The sequence below is a fragment of the Lagenorhynchus albirostris genome, chromosome X (genome assembly GCF_949774975.1).
Source record: "Lagenorhynchus albirostris chromosome X, mLagAlb1.1, whole genome shotgun sequence".
NCBI classification, from domain to species: Eukaryota; Metazoa; Chordata; class Mammalia; order Artiodactyla; family Delphinidae; genus Lagenorhynchus; species Lagenorhynchus albirostris.
This window is the reverse complement of record NC_083116.1, coordinates 39,773,150-39,795,857: the sequence shown is the minus strand read 5'-3', so window position 1 is coordinate 39,795,857 and position 22,708 is coordinate 39,773,150. Positions and strand designations below refer to the sequence as shown.

The following is a 22,708-nucleotide window of genomic DNA, read 5'->3' as shown; positions in this document are numbered from 1 at the left end:
ACTCTGCCCTGGTAGTGAGGGAGGTTCACTGATTAGATAGTGAATCTTCTCTCTGTGAGAAACTCCCTTGTCCATTACATTATCCATAGTAATATCTCAAGTGGGTTTGGGGGATATTTCCTTCCTTGGTGGATACACAATTTTCCACACCCCTCTTCCTGATGGTACAGGTTTGGGGACCAGGCTATACAGTCATAAACTCTTCTACAACAAGTTTGTGGTTTCTCTGTCAGTGCAATTGCCTCAAAACTCAATAAGCTTTCAGTCTATTTGCATTCGTTCAGTCCCACATGACAGCAATAATATCCAACTTTTTTGCTAGACACGATTAAGTCTACCTTATTTCTTTGCTTCCTCACTCTCTGTCAACCTCTTTTCTTAATTGAGGCCATCTAAATCTGTTGGGTTGGGTGAGAAGGAAACAGCTATAATCTGATATTTGCTGAAAGACTGAGTGTATCAGTTTAAATGAAGTCTTAATAAGCCTTTCAAAGACCTTTATCTACTTGAGTTAATTAGAACCTTTTCTATTTGAAGTTAATTTTTGTATATGGTGTGATATAACGGTCCAACTTCATTCTTTTTCATGTTGATATCCAGCTGTCACAACATCATGTGTCAAACAGACTATAATTTCTCATTGAATGGTCTTGGGACCCTTGCCCAAAATCAACTCACCATAGATGTATGGGTTTATTTGTAGAATTAAATTCTATTCCATTGATCCACATGTTTATCAATACCAGTACCACACTGCTTTGATTACTATAGGTTGGCATAGGTTTATAAACCAGGAAGTGTAATTTCTACATCTTTGTTCTTTTTCAAGATTTTTTGGCTACTCAGTGTCCCTTGTACTTCCTTATGAATTTTAGGACCGGCTTTTCCATTTCTGCAAGAAAAGGTGGTTGGAATTTTGACTAGGATTACATTTAATCTGTGGATCCATATTGGGTGAGTAATGCCAGTTTAACAATATTAAGTCTTCTAATCCATGAACCCCGGATGACTTTCCATTAATTTATGTATTCTTTACTTTCTTTCAACAATATTGTATAGTTTCAATGTGCAAGTCTTGCATTTCTTTAGTTAAATTTATTCCTAAATATTTAAATCTTTATGATGCTATTGTAAATGAATTGTTTTCTTAATTTCCTTTAAGATTATTTATTGCTAGTATATAGATATAGACCTGATTTTTGTATGTTGCTTTATATCCTACAATATGGCTGAACTTCTTTATTAGTTTCAGTAGTATCCTATGGATTCTTAAGGGTTTTCATCTACAAATAGAAATAATTTTTCCTCCTTTCCAATCTGTCGGATATTTATTTATTTTTCTTGCTTAATTGCTTTGGATATAAATGCCAGTAAAATATTGAATATAAGTGGTGATATTGGGCATCCTTGTCTTTTTCCTGATTTGGGGAGAAATGCTGCCAGTTTCTCACTATTGAGTATGGTATTGGCTTTGGGTTCTTAACAAATGTCCTTTATTATGTTGAGGAAGTTCCCTTTTATTCCTACCTGGTTGATTGCTTATATCATGAAGGTGTGTTTAATTTTTCAAACACTTTCTCTTCAATTATTGAAATGTTATTGTGCTTTTTTATTCATTCTGTTAATATACTGTATTATATTGATTGAGTTTTGTATGTTGAACCACCATTGCTTTCCTGGGATAAATCTCCCATGGGCATGGTGTATAATACTTTTTATATGTTGCCAGGTTCAGCCTACTAGTATTTTGTTGAGGATATTTGCATCTATATCTATAAATGATATTGGTATTTGTTGTTTTGTGTGTGTGTGTGTGAAGTCTTTGTCTGGCCTTGGTATCAAGGTAATACTGGCCTAATAGAATAAGTTGGGAAGTGTTCTTTCTTCTATATTTTTGCAAGAGTTTGAGAATAATTCATTTTAATTCTTTTATAAAAATTTGGTAGAATTTGACAGTGAAGCCACCTGGGCCTGAGCATTTTGGAATTTTCTGTATATATCTATTAGTCCATCTGCTATAGTATTTCATTTAAGGCTGAAGTTATTTTGTTGACTTTCTGTCTGGATGATCTATCCATTGATGTAAGTGGCATGTTAAAGTCTGTTACTATTATTGTGTTGCTGTCAATATCTCCCTTTAGGTCTGCTAATAACTGCCATATATTTGGTGCTCCTATGTTAGGTGTGTATATATTAATAACTTTCCAGAGTTTGGTAAAATTGATTCTGACAGGTTTTGCCAGTTTACTATTTTTGTGGAAGAATGGGCTTTTAAGGTTTTCTATTCTACCATTTTCTCTCTAACTGAAGAGACTTAATGAGACTTTTTAAAAAAATTTATTGGAGTATAGCTGATTTAAAATGTTGTGTTAGTTTCAGGTGTACAGCAAAGTAAATAAGTTACACATATACATATATCCACTCTTTTTTTTTTTTTTTTTTTGCGCTACACAGGCCTCTCACTGTTGTGGCCTCTCCCATTGCGGAGCGCAGGCTCCAGACGCGCAGGCTCAGCGGCCATGGCTCACGGGCCCAGCCGCTCCGCGGCATGTGGGATCCTCCCAGACCAGGGCATGAACCCATGTCCCCTGCATCGGCAGGCAGACGCTCAACCACTGCGTCACCAAGGAAGCCCCATATCCACTCTTTTTTAGATTCTTTTCCCATATAGGTCATTACAGAGTGTTGAGAAGAGTTCCCTGTGCTATACAGTAGGTCCTTACTAGTTATCTATTTTATATATAGTAATGTGTATATGTCAATCCCAATCTCCCAATTTATCCTTCCCCCCTCTCCCTAGTAATCATAAGTTTGTTTTCTACATCTGCGACTATTTCTGTTTTGTAAATAAGTTCATTTGTACCATTTTTTTAGATTCCACTTATAAATGACGTCATATGATATTTGTCTTTGTCTGACTTACTTCACTCAGTATGATGATCTCTAGACCCAAGGATGTTGCTGCAAATGGCATTATTTCATTCTTTTTTATGGCTGAGTAATATTCCATTGTATATATGTACCACATATTTTTTATCCATTCCTCTGTTGATGGACATTTAGGTTGCTTCCATGTCCTGGCTATTGTAAATAGTAACAAGCCTTTTTTCTTGAAGACTTTTTCAGGCTGAAGTCTTTCTATTTAGAGTCCAGAAGTATACTGTTGGCATTTTAAATGCTGCAGGACCACTCCTATGGACTGAATATGTCCCTCCAAATTTTATGTGCTGAAACCCTAATCCACAATGTAACAGTATATGGAGATAGAGCTTTTAGACTGTAATTAAGCTAAACACGAAGCCATAAGGGTGGGGTCCTAATCTGATAACACTGAGGACCTTACAAGAAGAAGGAGAGAGAGCGATCTCTCTCCACACACACACACACACACACACACACACACACACACACACACACACACTGAGAAAGTCTATGTCAGGATAGAGTGAGAAGGTGGTTATCTATAAGGCAGGAGGCTAATACTTGTTAGAAATAATTCCTACTGCACCTTGATCTGGGACTCCTAGCCTCTAAAACTATGATAAGATACATTTCTGTCATGTAAGCCACCCAATTGATGACATTTTGTTATGGCAGCCCAAGCAGACTATGATATGTTTTGTTAGTGAGAAATAGGGTGCTGCTATAGCAAATACCTAAAAATGTGGAAGTGGCTTTGGAACTGGGTAACGGGTAGATGCTGGAAGAGTTTTACAGTGAAATCTAGAAATATGGACATTAAGGTGACTTTAGTGAGGCCTCAGCTGGAAATGAGCAACACATATAATGTATATGAGATTCATTGTTTGATTTTATGGAATTGGGTCACATGATTGTGGAAGCTGGCAAGTCCAAAATCTGCAGGGCATGCTAGCAGAGCAGAGATCCAGGGAAGAGTTGATATTGTAGTCTTGTATCTAAAGACAGTCCAGAGATGAAATTTTTCTTTCTGTTCCTACAATTCTGGGCTCTTTAGGGTGACAGATCATGATCTCCAAAAGACAAACACTTCTCCCATGAAAACCAGCAAGAGTCCCATTGTACTATAAGCTATGGATGTTGTGTTGACACTTCAGGATTCTTTTGTTCAGGGAATAGCAAACAACAAGAGGAGTCACCATCTGTTGTGGCCATCCTTATAGACACAGAATAGACCCCCGCTCAAAATTTGTTTCAGACGTCAAGACTGGTAAACACACACACACACACACACACATACACATGTTAAAGTCTTATTACTTACATAGTAAGGATTTTTCAAAAGAGCTGGCTTCTTATGCTCGTCCAAAAATGACTTCAGAGATCAGGGAAATGAAACTGGCTTGGGGTTTTATGGTGCGTAGGGTATGGAGATTCTTTTGTACATGCTGTGTGATTTGAACCTCCCATCAGCACCAAAGGAGGGAACACCTTAGTTACTTATAAGCTTGCCCAGATGTGGTACACAAGGGGAATAGGGAGGGGTGAGGCTTAGAAGATGTTAGCAGTCAAGCATTAAAAAATGGATTCAGACTATTACACCATCTAAGGCAAAGGCAATTGACCCTCTCTATCAGGAGGAGGAAGAAATGTTACACAGTGGGAGCAAGCTGAATATGCTTGGCACCAGAGCAATCCAAATGGTGCCTTTTGATACTCTTTTGACCAGTTTTGATGGAAATAGACATATGTAGCAACCTTGGCCAGAGAAGTTTCAAACTTGTCAGGGATGAGGGTCTCAATCATGTCACGAAGTGAGGTACAGAGGCCACGAGAAGAATAGCCATCTAGACAGAAATGAGGAATCTGAGAACAGCTTCTTGACTGACCCCTCTAGATCCAAACCCCCCCCCCCCCCCCCAAAGAAATAGATTGTGTTGGACATGGAGATGTACCATACATATTCCTCTTCAGGGAAAGGACTTGTTTTTCCAGATTCTAGGTGTCCTGTCAGTAGAAAGTCTTCAGCTTTAGACCTTTATAGGATAGCCTCAGCTGTAGAGAGATGTCTGGCCCATATCCAATGACTGATTGAGGGAGTTGTGTGAAGCCTCATCCATTTCATTGCATCGGTCACAAAGAAACTCCCTGTAAACATCCTGTATGATGAACTCTGTCTGCTTCCTGGAGAATATAACCAGCAACATCCCCACTAGTGCTACCAATTTCTGTATGACTTGGAATAAGGCTAGTGTTATGGACTGAATGTATTTGCTCCCCCCATTCATACATTGAAGCCCTACCCCTCCCCCAGTGTGGCTATATATGGACTAAGGAAGTAATTAAGGTTAAATGACGTGACCAAAGTGGGGCCGTGATCTGATAAGATTAGTATCCTTATAAGAAGAGATACCTGAGAGCTCACTTGCTCTTTCCACACACATGTATGCATGGGAGGAAAAGCCATGAGAGGACATAGCACAAAGGCTTCAGCTAGGAAGAAAGATTTCAACAGAAATGGAATTTGCCATCACCTTGATCACAGACTTCTAGCCTCCAGAACAGTGACAAAATTAATTTCTTTTTTAAGCTAATCAGTTTGTAGTATTGTTATGGCAGCCTAATTAGTAAATAGACTCAGCAATAAGTCTAATTCTTAAAGAAGACAGAAAATTATTTCTGGTCACCTAATCATCTGGGATAAGAATTTTAGGTCAGTGGCCACCTCTTTTCCATGTGGGTATTTAGATATCAGGTCTTTTCCATCCTGTTTTTCTGCAAAGGCAGAATTTTTAACCTGGAGTCCAAAGAAACTTCAAGGATGTCTAAGGGAAAAATTCTGAGAATCTATAAATTTGTTTATGAAAAAAATTCATATTTAATTTTGCCAGCCTCCAACCAAAATTTAGCATTTTGTTCATTTATAACTGTGGGCCACAAACCACAGTAGTGGCAAATGTACCTGTGATTTTGTCACAAACAAAGTTCACATAATTTCAAAACAATTATACTTCCTATTACTTTGGAAAGAATGTATTTATTATACCAGTTATAAGATCTTATTAATTAATATGTTATGATGGAAGCATACATATTACTATATCAGTCATTTCAATTGTATTATTTTTATAATTATATTTCAATGTTACTGATGGCCTTTGTAATCCTAAAATTTTTGGCATTTAAACTATTCTGAAAAGAGGCACATACATTACACCAGACTGCCAAAAAGCTCTTCATCTGCTTGGTGGTCAAACTAGATCATAAGTAAGTCCACAATCCAGTTCAAAGGAGATGGAAAAAGAGTGAAGGAGGTACCCAACTATTGTAATGCCCTGACCAGTAAATGTCACACCACACCTACACTCATATTCCATTAATTAGAACTTAGTCTCATGGTCACACTTAGTTGTAAGGGAGGCTAGGAAATGCAATATATCAGGGAAGCCTTGTGGCTATGATTCTGTTATAATGGAGAAAGGAAAACAGAGCTGATGAAGTTCATACGATGTATGCCACTACTCTTTTGTACCCTGTCCCCCAACAAGTTTTCTCCCTTTTGTTCTAAGAGTTTACCCATAGATTTTTCTTGGTTTTTCTGAGTAGAGAGATTTGTTTCCTCCTTTACATTACATTTTTTATAATGTGTATTTCTTTTTCTTATCTTGCTGTATTCACTAGGACCTCCAGTATAAGTTTAATAGAAACAATGATAGAGAAAATACTTGTCTTTTTCCCAATTTAGTAAAAATTCTGCTGTGAACTTTTACTACTGAAATATTGGTATAGGTATTTTATGGTTAACATTTTTGAAATTAAGGAAGTTATCTTCTAGTCCTAGTTTGCTAGAATAAGCTGAGATTTATATGGTGAATAGTGGTAGTTCTTCATGATCTGGCTACAGGAATGAATGATTGAATGAGATTTAGTCTCTGCTTGAAAGACAGTGTCTTGGTAATTCCTGACTTACCCCTGGAGAAACTGATATTCCTCCAAGAACAACCTCTGATCCAATTCATTTGGGGAGGTTTAGGAAGGTGCCTGTATAACATTAACTCTGGCCTCTGGATGTAGGGTCTGTGCCAGAGAACATAAATCTGCAAACTGGGAGACCCACACTACAACCTTGGCTTTGACACTAGGCTCCTGGCTGATGTTGACCAACAAGAAAAACAATTAATATTTACAAGGCTTTTTATCAGATGTCTGACTCTGTGATGAGAACATTACATATTCTGTAGCAAGGAATGTTCACAAAATCCTGCTGACACGAATATTATTAGTGTTCCCATTTTACAGATGAGGAAAACAAGGTGCAAGGTTTAATACGTTGTCCAAGATCACAAAACAGTATAAGTAGCAGAGCCAGGATTGTATTGTAACTTCAGTGAAACCAAACTGCATGTTAGTGATGACTTTTCTGTGCTATAAATCACCTTCCCTTCCTGGGCTTCCAGTTTATTATCCATAAAACCAAAATGCAAACTATACCAGGAGTCAGCAAACCTCCATGCAAATTGTCTAATAAAACACTAGAATGTTTGTGGGCTACATACTTTTCTAAACATATCTATTTAGTTCAATCTGGAAGCACAATATCTGCAAAAGCACTGATGCATTTATTATTATTTCCTTGTCACTGAAGAGTTTCGTCTTAGGGCTAGAACTTCAGACAGTACATCATTAACAGTCATTGTACTATTTATGTGTACTGAATTCTAATATTGAAGATTTGAATACGTATTGTCTGAGAGGAAGTCTAGTATGGTGGATGGGGGTAGAAGGGCATGAACAGACAAGGGAAAATTGCTGAAGGATCTGAGGATAGGGAGGTATCAAACTTCAGTGAAACTAACCAGGAGATTTATACTTGAGCAAGTGGGACTGAGGTACAACATTTGGAAAGGAGTCTGATTAGAATACAGAAAAGGAAGGGCCATGAGATATAATATGAATGAATCACTTTCCTTCTCCACTGCCAACTTATAGCTTATCAATAAGGAAACTTTTTAGGGGCAAGGTGGGCTTGTACAGTGAAGTTCATCTCTGTCTCTATTGCTTTTTTGTCCCATGCTTGTTAGGTCACAAAAGCGACATCCCTAGCAGTAGCTCTCAGTCGGTGACTCAGTCCTGTAGTGAAAACACCTTTTTACAACCCACCAATGGCAGTTCTGGCAAGAACACAGAGAACAATTTTGATGGGGTGGGAGGAAGGAGGTTGAGAAGTTCATACATAATCTACTGCATTTATGTTGCTTAATATTCATTGTACTTATTATGAAAATAATGGGTTAGGAGGACCTGACCTGCATTTCAACTATTCTCCAAGAGGGCAGAAGACAGAGCATTTGTCAGCCCAGTAAAATTCCTTGGAGCTAACTAACTGGGAGCTAACTAACTGGGGTTCTGACAAAGAGGATTGCATTGACATGGGGCCTTCTTTTGCTTTGGGTAATGAGTCACTCATTGACTATCTGAACATAAGAGTGGCCTCTTTCACACCCAATGCAGTTCGGCTAGGGTCCAGTCTCCACCCCTGTACAAAGGAAAGCACATCCAAGCCCACATCGATCACATCAGGCTATACTATTTATTTATTTCTCATTGCAATAAGCACATGCAATTAGCCAACAACCTCTTTCCCAACTACACTTCTGTTGGGTCCACAATTTTCCCTAGAAAGAGAATACTCCTGGTGTTTTTCTCCAATATCAACAACAAGAAGGATCTATCAAACTGGATGATAGGATGAAGAAGAGTTATTTCAGGCTGATTCAGAAATCTGACTTCAGGGACAGCTTCAGTTCCCTTTTCACCAATATGCAGCACAGCCTTGTGGGCAGCCTGTGGAGGGGGGGGAGAATAAATATTGCTGATCCCCTGAAGAAACAGGAAACATCTTTGGAACAGTTTAGAAGCAGGAAAGAAGAAGGAAGGATGGGGCCACCCCTTTCCTGTATTGTGTTGATGGTGCTTGAATATGAAGGACACTTGTCTAAGTGTAGTTAATGACTCTCTGGTGATTTTAGAGCTAGATGTCAAGGAACCACCACTCTTTCCATGGCTTTCTGCCTCTAGAAGTCACTTATTAAGATTTCCCCTGCCCCCGCCACCTCCTCAAGAACTGTATCGCATCAGAGTCAATTCTTATGATTAAGTTCTTCTATCAGAATCATTTAGGACATGAAGGTCAAGGATGGAAGTAACTGTTACAATGACTTGTTTGGGGGTAATGAGAATGGCCCTGGAGTAAACCTGGCTTAGGAAAAGTCATTCTGCCTCTACAGGCTTCAGAATTATCACTGATAAAATGAGAGAGTTGAATTAACTGACTCTCAATGGCTCTTACATCTAAAGGATATTAAAGGACTCTAATCTACCAACTTACATTGGAAAGTTTAAGACCATTGTCCTTTGTGAGTCCAGAAAAATCAGCAGTGTCAGCAAAGGCATCCTGGATGCCCATCTTCAAAAGGATGGCTCCAAGGTCATATGTGGCAGAAATGGAAAACTTTGGAACAAACAAGTTAATCCACCTGTGGAGAAAGGGGAAGGGAACATATGGCTATCAGTACACCAAGCTCATGATTCCCTCCCTCTCTGTCTCCATGTTATTGTATTGGGCGCTGCTCCTCCCCTAGGTATTGACAACCACTACTATGCAGGCCAACACGTGGCACCAAAACCTCAGAAGTTATCCTGGAAGGAATGCTCTCTGGTTCAGCCCATTTGGGACTGCAACAATGGAAGTTGGAAGATGTGACCCACTTATAATCTCTGGGGGTGTTCATGAAGGTTGGGAAGCCAGTGGCATGAATGTCAATGGGTAGTACCAGGGGGAATTTCATCGTTTTCCATCTAGCACTTCCAGCTCAGTATGAAATATCTATCAATATCCTACCCATCCCCCAAGCTCCACTTGGACTCTGGGGAAGGCACCAATTTACTAGCTGGCTGACTTTGGATAGTTCATTTTATTTTTCTAGTCCTGATTTCTTCATTTGAAAAATGCCTATAATACTATCTCCTTTGCAGGTTTGTTGATGTGCTTAGGTGAAATAAAGTATGTAAAGTGCCCAGCAAAGGGATTGGCAAAGAGTATGTCCTCACTATATTGTAGTGATCAACACACACCTCCTAAGTGGTTCAGAGTGAGTCTCCTGCCTCTGGGTTTCTGCTGAATTCGGTCTCTGTGCCATTATGCCCACCCTCCACTTCTCACATCATCTAAGATGTTTACCCCTTCCGCAGTAAGCGGTTCCACTTCTTCAGTGTTTTAGATGACATGGCCCCTTCCACCCACTCAATCTGGCCCTCCTTGGGAAGGACAAAGAGTGCCAGAGCATTCTTGCTGTAGTCCATTTGCAGCACTGTGCAGTTCAGCTCTGTATCCACCAGGTGATAGTATTGTTCAATCTGGTGCATCATGGGCACTTGCACTGTTGTGGTCTTGTCCACTAAGAAACTGGAACCCTCTTCTGTCTTGGATGGATCAAAAGGATTTGCCCACTGGGCTTAAAATACAAAGAGAAGAGAGTTGTTTGTTTAAAACCAGTATTTGTGCCAATATGAACTTCTCTATCAGTCATCTAATCTAGTAATTAATACCACCACAGAGGTAGGTACCTTCTGTCAACCAGTTTTACAAATGAGTAACTGAGGATCAGGGAGAGAATGTGACTTTACATGTTCTCCCAGGTAGCTGGTGGCAGAGCGAGGAGTCACACCCAGGGTTGTTAGACTCCATGTTCAACAGATGTTCCATCTGTGTTCAGAACCACTATACTTACACTAAACCCATCAGAGCCACAGTTTCCTCTTCCGTAAAAAGGCATAAGCACATCCAACACACAGGGTGAAATGAGACAACAGATCTGTTCTGCCGTTTTATCCGTCTACAAGTGTGTGATTTGTGGCCAAGAATCGTTCACTCCTCCACCAAACATGGCTGACATGTGCTGTAGAACCAGCAGAAATCATTTGGGCACAGCACCTTCAGGAAAGAGTCACATGATTCTTGTTGTTACAAGCACCAGCTTTAGAATCAGACAAACCTGGGTGGGAATACCAGCTCTGAAACTTATTAACTGTGTGAACCTGGGCACTTGTGAAGATTAGATGAGACAAAATGTGTGTAAACCACACATGTAGCATGGTGCTTAGTATATAGTGGGTACATAGTACATGATAGCGACATGATAGTCTTTATGTAACATGCCCAAGAATGAACAGCAAGTGAGGGTCACTTTAAGGTTTAAAACTAATTCTGTTTACCTGCCAAGTGCAAACTTGTCTCACCTCACCAAATCTTTTGGAAACCATGATTCTGTAGCTAGATGTGAGGAAGGTGTTCATACCATTGTAACTAACCTCTCTGAAAGTTCCCTCTCCCTAGAAATTTCCTGGGCTCATCCACGAGCTGTGTATCCCTCCTGGAAGATCCAAAACTACACACAGCTATGTCCAGTGAAGCAGGTCACTGTAGTATAAGGGACACCTACTGATGCCAGTGAGAAGACACCACGAGCTTCCCCAAGTGCCCCCATGAAATTATTGGAACACTGAACTAGAAATGGACATCTTAGAACCTTACCTTTAAAGAAAATATAGTTCACCAGAACCATAATGGTGTTTGGTTTGAGGTCTTGGATGAGGCCCACAATTTTCCCTTTGGTTTTCCTCTCCACGTGACTATTGATCTCCTGCTGGGCTGCAGAAACATTGGAGAAGTTTGTAGAAAAGACTTCAGTCTCATAGAGGTTGTTGACATCATCCAAGAACTTTGCCAGTGGTTTCAGCTGCTTCCCAATGAAAAGGGCATTTCCCATCTGTAATTCCAGCTCCTTCTTTGGAAAATTCAGTGAACAGATCAGGTACTGGAAGCCCTGCTGGATCTCTGCCATTGTGGTGTCTGTAAGGTTGAACCCCAAGCTTTCCAGGATTTGAGTTTGGGTGCTGGAGCAGGCCCCAGTGGAGAGCATGGCCAAAGCTGCAGAGATGCTCACAGGGGAAAAGAAGATGTTCTGATCTGGAGTCTCCACGGTGAACCTCCGGTACAGGTTGAATGCAAAGTCAGCATTGATAGATGACATCTTATAGAGAGTGGCATTTTGTTGGGGGGAAAGGCAGGAGGTTATTTTGCCTTCACAGCTGTTAGGTGGTGTACAATGAAGCCCAAGTACCAAGAAAACCAGATAGAAGAACAGTGGCATTTTGGAAGGAGGGTAATCTATAAGAGATGAGGTGAGAAAACCATTGGGGATCTTAGCTGGATGAAAACTCTGAACCAGAAACACGTAATATTCACCCATTGTGATTAGTAAAACTGTAGAAAATATTTACTGGTGTGCTCACTAGGGCCTGTGGGGAGGCCTTTCTCACCTGAAAAACTGATGCCACATCTAATAGGAGCAGGAAATAGGTGGCCTCCTGAGGCCACAGAAATAATGGCAAGGACTGTCATTCAGATGTAATAGTGACATATGAAAACTCTGGGAATAAATCAAATTTATGGAAATTGAATTACTTTTTATTTGAACCAGAGGCAACCTTTTGGAGAAGGAAGACTCTTTAGATAAAATTAGCAATCTCTCTGCTTACGTTATTTTTTATAGATAAGAATTTAAATTTTTTTTAATTTGGTGTTTTTCTTAAGGTAAAATCTATGAGAGATAAGAGAATACCTGTACTTTTCTTTGGATAAAAGACAAAGGAGAATAATTTTCACAAGATATGTTTAATTGGAATGGAAGGGTGGTAGTTTATGGAGCCATGTATAAGGTCATGACCTGAAATTAATGCATTCATGCAACATATGGAAGTCACAGGAATATTTCTAAACAACAGGAAGATTAAAGTATAGTTTTTGCATTTCAGATCTTTCACCATCAGTATCATCTAAAGAGTCATATTTAAGTTGCAAGACATCTTATCACTATTATTCTTAAACTCATTCAGGTTTCTTTTAATTATTAGAGCAGAAGCCAGAAAATATGATGTAAGATTCTCCGAGCCTGGATGAGTATGAGGCAGCAGAGAAAGGGAGTCAGCTGTGGAATCCAGTGACCATGGATATGAGTGATAGGAAGGAAGAGATAGCCCTCCATTCTCTTCCTGAGTGATCTCATCCACTTCCAGGAACTAAACTGCCATTGCACAAAACTACATACTGTATTGCAGAGTGTACTGTGTTCCCAGCCATTTGTCCAGCTGCCTACTGCATATAGCCACCAGAATGTTCCACACATACCTCAGTTTCAATTTGGAAATCTCAGTTTCCTAAAGTAAACGCATCATATTTTTCACCCTCAAGGCTGCTCCTTCATCTTCATTCCACCTCACTGTCTATTGAGGCTCCCATGCCAGAAACCTGGGAGTCATCCTAGGGGCTTCTTCATTCTCATTTCCCACATCTAATGAGTCATGATGCCTTATGAGTACTACCTTCTAAATACCTCTCAAAACTGTTCCTTTCTCTCCCTTTCTACTGTCACTGCCTCAGTTCATGGACTGAACTACTTCACCAGCTCCTAGCAGGTCACACGACCTTCAGTCTCTCCCACTCCAATCCCCCTGTTTCTACCCTTCTATCCAATCTCCACATTGTCACCAAAGTCCTTTTTCTGAAAAAGTCACAGAGGCTGGTAGGAGGTCAATTATCAGATGATCACACTTAGACCTTGGCCTCTAGAGGTAATAATTTGGAGCTCATGGTTATTTGGGATTCTGACTTGTTGATAGAGATGCTCAAGGTTCCAAAAGAGAAAAAATGTACTTACAGCACATGCCCAAGAAGCCACTTGCATCTCTCAGAAAGCAAAATCTTTCCATTTTTATAACATGCCCTGTATTGCAAAAGTAGAGTGTTCTTAGTTACTCATTAACCCCAGGCATTAGCCCTGGGGTGATAGTTTCAAAGCTGGTGTACAAAACCAAGGCCAAAAAGAACAAAGTGAAAAATGATAAGGATAGAACTTTGAATGATTGCTTTGCTGCCACATCCTTCATCTATAACAAGAGAGGAAGAAGATTGTCAGAGCAGGCAGGGCCCATGTTCATGCTAGGAAATATGTCTTTTCACCAGGCAGGATGAGAACCAGGGGCAAACATGCCAAAAGGCAGCAGGGCAAAGATTATTTTCTCCATCACAGCCAAACAGTGCTGGGATAAGCAGCCTTTTGAGAGAAAAATATACATAGGCAGAGGCTGGGTGTATCTCTTTTAATGGGTGCTGTAGAAATTACTTATGCATTGGCTTGTAGGAGATGATGTCAAAGGTAGCTTCCAACGCTAGACTTCTGATGCTATACACATCTATGTCTGCTCAGGGGGAAAGCAGTCCTGTCCTCTGGTCACTAAAATCATCTGTGCCATTGCCTGTGTCACAGGACCCCAAAAGAGAACACAGAAGGAGCCAAGGAGTGTGGAATCAAAGATTTCATTGTTCGGTATTCACTATGTACTGAACTGTGTGCTGCAAAGAAGCAGTGGGAGCAAAGAGCACTAGACTCAGTCAGGACACCTGAGTTCGACCTTGCCTCTGCCAATTTCTAGGTCTAGTAGTAGTAGTAGTAGAAACTCCTGCTTATTGAGTATTTACCATGTGCAGGATGTGATGTGAAGCATCTAATTCCAGACACTCACTTCTTCAGGACTATGTTAAGGATATGTGTATGTTAAGATTGGGATGAATGTTGAGGAAATGGGAGCTAGTTTGAGATAAACTTAGATCACAGTCTATGGTAGGACTTGGAAACCAGGTTAAATAGTGCAAACTTTACCTTGAGGGCACTAGAAAGCCACTGGAGGATTTTGACAAAGCAGTAACTAGATAGAGGGTGATTGTACTGTGACATTGTTTCTTCTCAAGCAAACATAGACAGAGCTCCTACTGTGTGGAAATGACCACACTTAATAATGGGATTTCAAAATCCCACTGCTGCTATCAGTCCTGAACCCAAGGGATCTTTCCAACTACCTGACACCCACTGCCCAAACTGAACAGGAGAGGGCACACCTCACATATAGGATGGTCATGGGTGTATTTGTCCTGCAGCAAGGCAATGGAAAGCTCAGATCTCCCAACACTGAAGTCAGTCCATACTCACTCTTGATATACAACATACAGTCTGCTCTCTCAGTTATAAGTATTTGCTTCAGACGAAACAGGCAGACTACCAGAAAGAAAACTTCCAAAGTTGTGCCCTCTGGCGGCATAGTCAGACAATGGCACAGCTTATTTTCTGCTGTATCTGATTCAGCTGAGCTTTGCTATCAGGTAACAACTGCAAGATCTGTTGCTGACAAATGAGAAGGGCAGCCCTCCGCCCCCCCCCCACACACAAAGACTCCCCTGTTCTGTGCTCTGGAGTCCTGTGCTCCTGTCATACCTTTGCTATGTAAGAACTGTGTAATTTGGGGCAAGTTACTTAACACTCTTGAACTTAAGTTTCCTCTCTTCTAGAGCAGAATGATAACAATCCCCACATCATGTGGTTATCAGGAGTATCAAGTAAAATTTAGAGGTGGTATATATATAGCTACTATATAGTACCTGGCACATAGCAGGGATCCAGAAACTGTTCATTCTCTTCCCCTTCATCTACTATCTTGATTCTCTTCCCCCACCCCAAGTCTCCGTAGTCCCTGTACTCCACCTCCCTCCCATTCCAGACTACTGTTCAGTTCTCCTTTCTGGTAACACATTTTCCCTAAGATGAAATTGATGGATTGACTGTTAATGTGTAAGATCTTCTCTAAAACTTATATATTTTTATTTTTTTTAAAACCTTTATTAGAGTATAATTGCTTTACAATGGTGTGTCAGTTTCTGCTTTGTAACAAAGTGAATCAGGTATACATATACATATATCTCCATATCTCTTCCCTCTTCCGTCTCCCTCCCTCCCACCCTTCCTATCCCACCCTTCTAGGTGGTCACAAAGCACCGAGCTGATCTCTCTGTGCTGTGAGGCTGCTTCCCACTAGCTATCTATTTTACGTTTTGTAGTGTATATATGTCCATGTCACTCTCTCACTTTGTCCCAGCTTACCCTTCCCCCTCCCCATATCCTCAAGTCCATTCTCTAGTAGGTCTGCGTCTTTATTCCCGTCTTGCCCCTAGGTTCTTTGGACCATTTTCTATTTTTTTTTTTTAGATTCCGTATATATGTGTTAGCATACAGTATTTGTTCTTCTCTTTCTGACTTACTTCATTCTGTATGACAGTCTCTAGGTCCATCCACCTCACTACAAATAACTCAGTTTCGTTCCCTTTTATGGCTGAGTAATATTCCATTGTATATATGTGCCACATCTTCTTTATCCATTCATCTGTTGATGGACACTTAGGTTGCTTCCATGTCCTGGCTATTGTAAATAGAACTGCAATGAACATTTTGGTACATGACTCTTTTTGAATTATGGTTTTCTCAAGGTATATGTCCAGTAGTGGGATTGCTGGGTCGTCTGGTAGTTCTTATATTTAAAATAATTATTTTGGTCTCGTGTAAAGCTGCTGGAGCTAGCACATTGAATAAAGAATCTCTAGGAAGTGCAGCCATATCAATAAACTCAACCAGATCTAAAAATATGTATCTCCCTTATAATTCAGAGTACCACTTAATTACTTTGTCATTTCATTTGATATTCCCCTTATAGGGTTTTCAACTCCCTTTACCTCTACTAGACCAGATAATCAATTTCAAAGTTTCATAATTTCATCAAAATTTTTTTCACAGAACTGGAACAAATAATCTTAACATTTGTACAAAGCACAAAAGACCCTGAATAGCTAAAGCAATCTTGAGAAAGAAGAACAGAGCTGGAGGTATCATACTCCATGATTTCAAACTACACTACAAAGTTATAGTAATCAAAACTATATGACACTGCCACAAAAACAGACACATAGATATCAATGGAAGAGAATAGAGAGTCCAGAAATAAACCTATCCTTATATGGTTGATTAATTTATAAAGAGGAGCCAAGAATATATATACAGTGGGAAAAAGACAGTGTCTTCGATAAATAGTGTTGGGAAAACTGAACAGCCACATGCAAAGAATGAAACTGGACCACTTTCTTATAGTATCTACACAAATAACCTCAAACTGGTTTAAAAACATGAATGTGAGACCTGAAACCATAAAACTCCTAGAAGAAAATATAGGCAGTACACTCTCTGACATCAGTCAGAGTGACATTTTTTGGTTCAGTCTCCTCAGGAAAAGGAAATAAAAACAAAAATAACTAAATGTTACTACATCAAACTAAAAAGTTTTTGCACAGTAAAGGAAACCATCAACAAAAGCAAAAGGCAACCTACTGAATTGGAGAAGATATTTTCAAATAGTATATCCAGTGAGGGGTTAACATCTAAAATATATAATAAACTCACACAACTCAATATATATTTAAAAATCTGAATAAAATTGGGCAGAGAATTTGAATAGACATTTTCCCAAGGAAGACATACAGATGGCCAACAGATACATGAAAGCTGCTCAATACCCTTAATCATCAGGGAAATGCAACTCAAAACTATAATGAGATATTACCACACACCTATCAGAATATCTATTATCAAAAAGACAACAAAAAGCAAAAGAATCTTAAAAAGAGTGGATATATGTATGTGCATAACTGATTCAATTTGCTGTACACCTGAAACTAACACAACATTGTAAATCAACTATATTCCAATAAAAATTTTTAAAAAGACAACAAAAAAGTGTTGGTGAAGATATGGAGAAAAGGAACCTTCGTGCACTGTTGGTGGGAATGTAAATTGGTGCAGCCACTGTGGAAAACAGTATGGAGATTCCTCAAAAATCTAAAAATAGAACTACCATACAATCCAGCAATTCCACCTCTGGGTATTTATAAAAAAAAAAGAAAGAAAAAGAAAAAACCCACTAATTTGAAAGATATATGCACGCCAGTGTTTCTTGAAGCATTAATTACAATAGCCAAGATATGGAAGCAACCTAAGTATCCATCGATAGATGAATGGATAAATATGTGATATATATATATATATATATATATATATATATATATATATATATATATATATATATACACACACACAATGGCATATTATTCAGCCTTAAAGAAAGAAAGAAATCTTGCCATTTGCAACAACATGGATGGTCGCTGAGGATATTATGTTAAGTGAAATAAGTCAGAAAAGACAAATACTGTATGATCTCACCTATACGTGGAATATTTTATAAATAAATAAACAAACAGACTCAGAGATACAGAGAACAAACCAGTGGTCACCAGGGGGGAGAGTGGTGGGGGATTGGGCAAAATAAGTGAAGGAGATTCAGAGGTACAAACTTCCAGTTATAAAATAAATGTCTCAGATATATAATATACAGCATAGGGAATATTGTCAATAATATTGCAATAACTTATTATTATAAGTTATTGTAACAATAATTGTCAATAATGTTGCAATGACAGATGTTTGCTACACTTGTGGTTTTTAATTTGTAATGTGTATAAATGTTGAATTACTATGTCATACATCTGAAACATATAATTTTGTATGTCAACTATACCTCAATTTAAAAAATAAAGAGAGAGACAGAGACAATGGAGGCCAAAATACAGTGTTCAAAGAAAAAAACTGTCAACCAGTAATCCTATATCAAGCAAAGTGATCTTTCAAGAATGAAGGTGAAATAAACACATTCCTGACAAACAAAAGCTTAAAGAATTTGTTGCTAGCATACCTGCGGTAGAGGGAACTTTCCTCAACATAATAAAGGCCATATATGACAAACCCACAGCCAACATCGTCCTCAATGGTGAAAAACTGAAACCATTTCCACTAAGATCAGGAACAAGACAAGGTTGCCCACTCTCACCACTCTTATTCAACATAGTCTTGGAAGTTTTAGCCACAGCAATCAGAGAAGAAAAAGAAATAAAAGGAATCCAAATTGGAAAATAGGAAGTAAAGCTGTCACTGTTTGCAGATGACATGATACTATACATAGAGAATCCTAAAGATGCTACCAGAAAACTACTAGAGCTAATCAATGAATTTGGTTAAGTAGCAGGATACAAAATTAATGCACAGAAATCTCTGGCATTCCTATACACTAATGATGAAAAATCTGAAAGTGAAATTAAGAAAACACTCCCATTTACCATTGCAACAAAAAGAATAAAATATCTAGGAATAAACCTACCTAAGGAGACAAAAGAACTGTATGCAGAAAATTATAAGACACTGATGAAAGAACTCAAAGATGATACAAATAGGTGGAGAGATATACTACCATGTTCTTGGATTGGAAGAATCAACATTGTGTAAATGACTCTACTACCCAAAGCAATCTACAGCTTCAATGTACAATAAATACTAAAGGAAGTTCTTCAGGCTGACAATGGGTGACCCCAGATTGTAATTTGAATACACACACACACACACACACACACACACACGCACACACAAAGAGCAACAGTAACTATGTAATTATAAAAAGACTGTATACAAGCATATTTACTCTCCTTTCCTTTCTTAACAGATTTAAAAGGCAATTGTATTAAAAATATGTACATAATATATTGTAGAGCTTATAACATATAGAAATGTAATATATTTAGCAAAAACAGCACAATGGTGGAAGGTAGGAGCAAAGCTGTATTGGACTAAGGAAATTACTCCAGATGGTAACTTGAATTCACAGGAACAAATGAAGAGAACCAGCTATGATAAATAACGTTAATATAACAAAAGCTATAAACATGTACTTGTTCTCCTTCTTTCAGATTCTTCAAGAAACATAAAATTATATAAAGTAATAGTTATAACAATGTATTCTTGGGTTTGTAACATTTATTAGTTAACATGTATAACAATAATACCACAAAATAGGGTAAAGTGAATACAGCTATATAAAAGTAGTGTTTCTATATCTAACTGGAATTAAGTTAATATAAATCTGAAGCTGATATTAAAAAGTTAAGATGTATTAAAAAGTTAAGGTGAGCCCTAGAGCATCCACTTAAAAAAAACCCACTAAAAAATATAATGAAAATGAAGAGTCTGGCTCGTGGTTAAAAACTTATGTGTGATTTTCAGGCCTGACCATAGGCAATTACAAAGGCTTTAACTGGCAGACTTCACAAGAGAACATTGCTCTCCCTACAACAGATGTCTTGTACAACCAATGCATTGAAGTCTCTGGAGGGCGTTGCTGTCAAGGAATCAGCCTCTCCTGGCTGGCCATGCTCTTACACATAGCTGCGTTCCTAGCCTGAGTGCCTCCACTTGGGGGCCTTTTTAACAGGTGCCTTTGGCAGAGGCCTTCCTCAGGTGCCTCTGCTGAAATCTCCTTGGGTGGGGGATGGAGAGGGAAGGAACCTTGAAGACACATTTTCTCCTCTCTGAATCAGTACTCATTACACTCTTAGCTCTTCCCCTTCTCCTATTCTCCAGCTCCTCGGACCGTAAAACAACGGGAGCATTTTGTTCAGGGCTCCTTCCAGTGAGACAGTGAGACAATCTCCATGTCTGTGTTCATCCATCTGACCCTGTGCTGGTACTGGTCCATGGGCAAAATGGAAAAGAGTGGAATCAGCACTTTCTCCAGTTTAGCTTTTTGCTTATCTTATTGCAGTAAGTGATTTAAGTAAGGCTTGAGTGTTACTTTCACTTTGGTTTGTTGTCTTAAACAGCTACTCTGACATCTGGCAGATCAGCTTTCTCTCCAGCTCAACTGAGCTCCTGACAAATTGGTGTAGAGAGCCAAGCGGTCAATTAACCACAATGCTATCCTGGAAAATCAAACAGCCTGAAGATCCCGCGCAGTACCTTTGAGAGGTATTAGCAGAGTCTGCAGGGCATATTAAAAGGTTGCTAGTGGATTATTTGCAAGAGTCTAAAAGTCCCATGGGGCACTTTGCCAGCCATGCGTATGGGTCTTGGGAAATGCTAGAGGAAGCCATGGGGCATTCTTAGAGTGTGTTAGCATATTTTTATATAAAGTTTTCAGCTCTGAGGGCAATTTCTAGTCCTCCTTAGTGCCTGACTCCCTGGCAGATCTCACCTGGCTAGTCAGACAAGTGATCCAACAGACGGGTTCAAAGAAAGCTAGGGAAGCAATATTGTAGCCACTGTTTAGGGCTCTCCAACAATGAGATGGGAGGGGTGCTGTCGCGCAAGCTGAGTAACTTGTACTCTATGTCCCTGGTGCCAATAAACACCCTGCTGTCAGCAAGTTGTTGAAACTTCAAGAGAGAAAAGAAGTGTAGTACCCCTCAAGATTGCTTTGTCCAGCAGCCCCAAAGAGACCTTAGAAACTTAATTAGATCCCACCAGAGGTAATCTAGCTAAAGTTAATAAAGGGAGAGTGGCACAGTGTGGGGTGCATTACTACAAACTCTGTCCTTCAGATTGCCCTTATGGCAGCCGTTGCCAGGATAACAGAATGCAAACAGCAGCAGCAACAGCAGCTGCAGCCTTCTGGTTGCCACCTCCTTCCAGGGAAGCCTGATCGCTGCTTGAACAGGCCCACCCTGCACGCCCCCAGGAGTCCTAGCCAGGAAACAGCTGTCCACCCTAGTCAGTTGCTTCACCCACTCTCTGCTCCTTCTCCCTCTCCTGCTCCAGAGAAACTGTGGCCAAATCCAGGGAGGTTGCCTTGCTGGGGTCTCTATGTTGTCAGCCCCTGTGACTGATGCAGGTCCACGCCTCCCTGTGGACCTGGGAATGTATCAAAAGGCCCAGAAGCTTTGTCTAGACCTCTCAGCATTTTTTTTCTTCTTCTTTAAAAGAAATATTTTTTAAATTGAGGTCTGACATATAACATTATATTAGTTTCACGTGTACAACATAATGATTCAGCATATACATTGTGAAATGATCACCACAATGTCTAGTTAACATCTGTCACCTTACATAGTTACAAAAAAAATTTTTCCTTGTGATGAGACGTACTTTCTTAGCATCTTTAAAATATGAAATAGAGTATTAACTATAGTCACCATGCTGTTCATTGCATCCCCATGATTTATTTATTTTATAACTGAAGTTTATACTTTTGGATCCCCTTTACCCATTTTTCCCACTCTTCACCCACAACTGTTGGCAACCACCAATCCGTTCTCTGTATCTATGAATTTGGGTTTTTGATTTTGCTTTATTTTTTAATTACTATTTTTTTTTTGCGGTATGTGGGCCTCTCACTGTTGTGGCCTCTCCCGTTGTGGAGCACAGGCTCTGGACGCGCAGGCTCAGTGGCCATGGCTCACGGGCCCAGCTGCTCCGCGGCATGTGGGATCTTCCCAGACCGGGGCACGAACCCGTGTCCCCTGCATTGGCAGGCAGACTTTCAACCACTGCACCACCAGGGAAGCCCTGGTTTTGTTTTATTTTAAGTTTCGTTTTTGTTTTTATGTTCCACATATAAGTGATACCATACAGTATTTGTCTTTCTCTTTTTTAATTTAATTTTTATTTTATATTGAGGTATAGTTGATTTACAATGTTGTGTTAGCTTCAGGTGTACAGCACAGTGATTCAGTTATACATATACATGTATCCATTCTTTTTCAGATTATTTTCTCACATAGGTTATTACAGAATATTGAGTAGAGTTCCCTGTGTTAAACAGTAAGTCCTTGTTGATTTTCTATTTTATATATAGTAGTGTGTATATGTTAATCCCAAACTCCTAATTTATCCCTCTCCCCCACCTTTCCTCTTTGGTAACCATAAATTTGTTTTCTAAGTCTGTTTCTGTTTTGTAAATAAGTTCATTTGTATCA

At 39.3% G+C, this 22,708-nt stretch overlaps 1 protein-coding gene across 1 annotated transcript; it reads right to left on the bottom strand.

Annotated features, from left to right (window-relative positions):
• Positions 1–8,565: 8,565 nt before the first annotated feature.
• Positions 8,566–13,704, bottom strand: SERPINA7 (serpin family A member 7). The gene is made up of 5 exons (XM_060138417.1): positions 13,698–13,704; positions 11,513–12,148; positions 10,160–10,433; positions 9,308–9,455; positions 8,566–8,763 (listed from the first exon to the last, which is right to left on the bottom strand). The coding sequence occupies exons 1-5, from the start codon at positions 13,702–13,704 to the stop codon at positions 8,566–8,568; spliced, it is 1,263 nt and encodes a 420-aa protein (XP_059994400.1).
• Between the last annotated feature and the right edge of the window lie 9,004 nt (positions 13,705–22,708).

What these genes read in the sequence shown, in the direction of transcription:
- SERPINA7 (XM_060138417.1), bottom strand. An exon ending in AACCGCTTACTGCGGAAGGG is followed by an intron (nt 9,456 to 10,159) that starts GTAAACATCTTA and finishes CTTTCTCCACAG; the next exon opens with GTGGATTAACTTGTTTGTTC. An exon ending in ATGGTCTTAAACTTTCCAAT is followed by an intron (nt 8,764 to 9,307) that starts GTAAGTTGGTAG and finishes CCCCCTCCACAG; the next exon opens with GCTGCCCACAAGGCTGTGCT.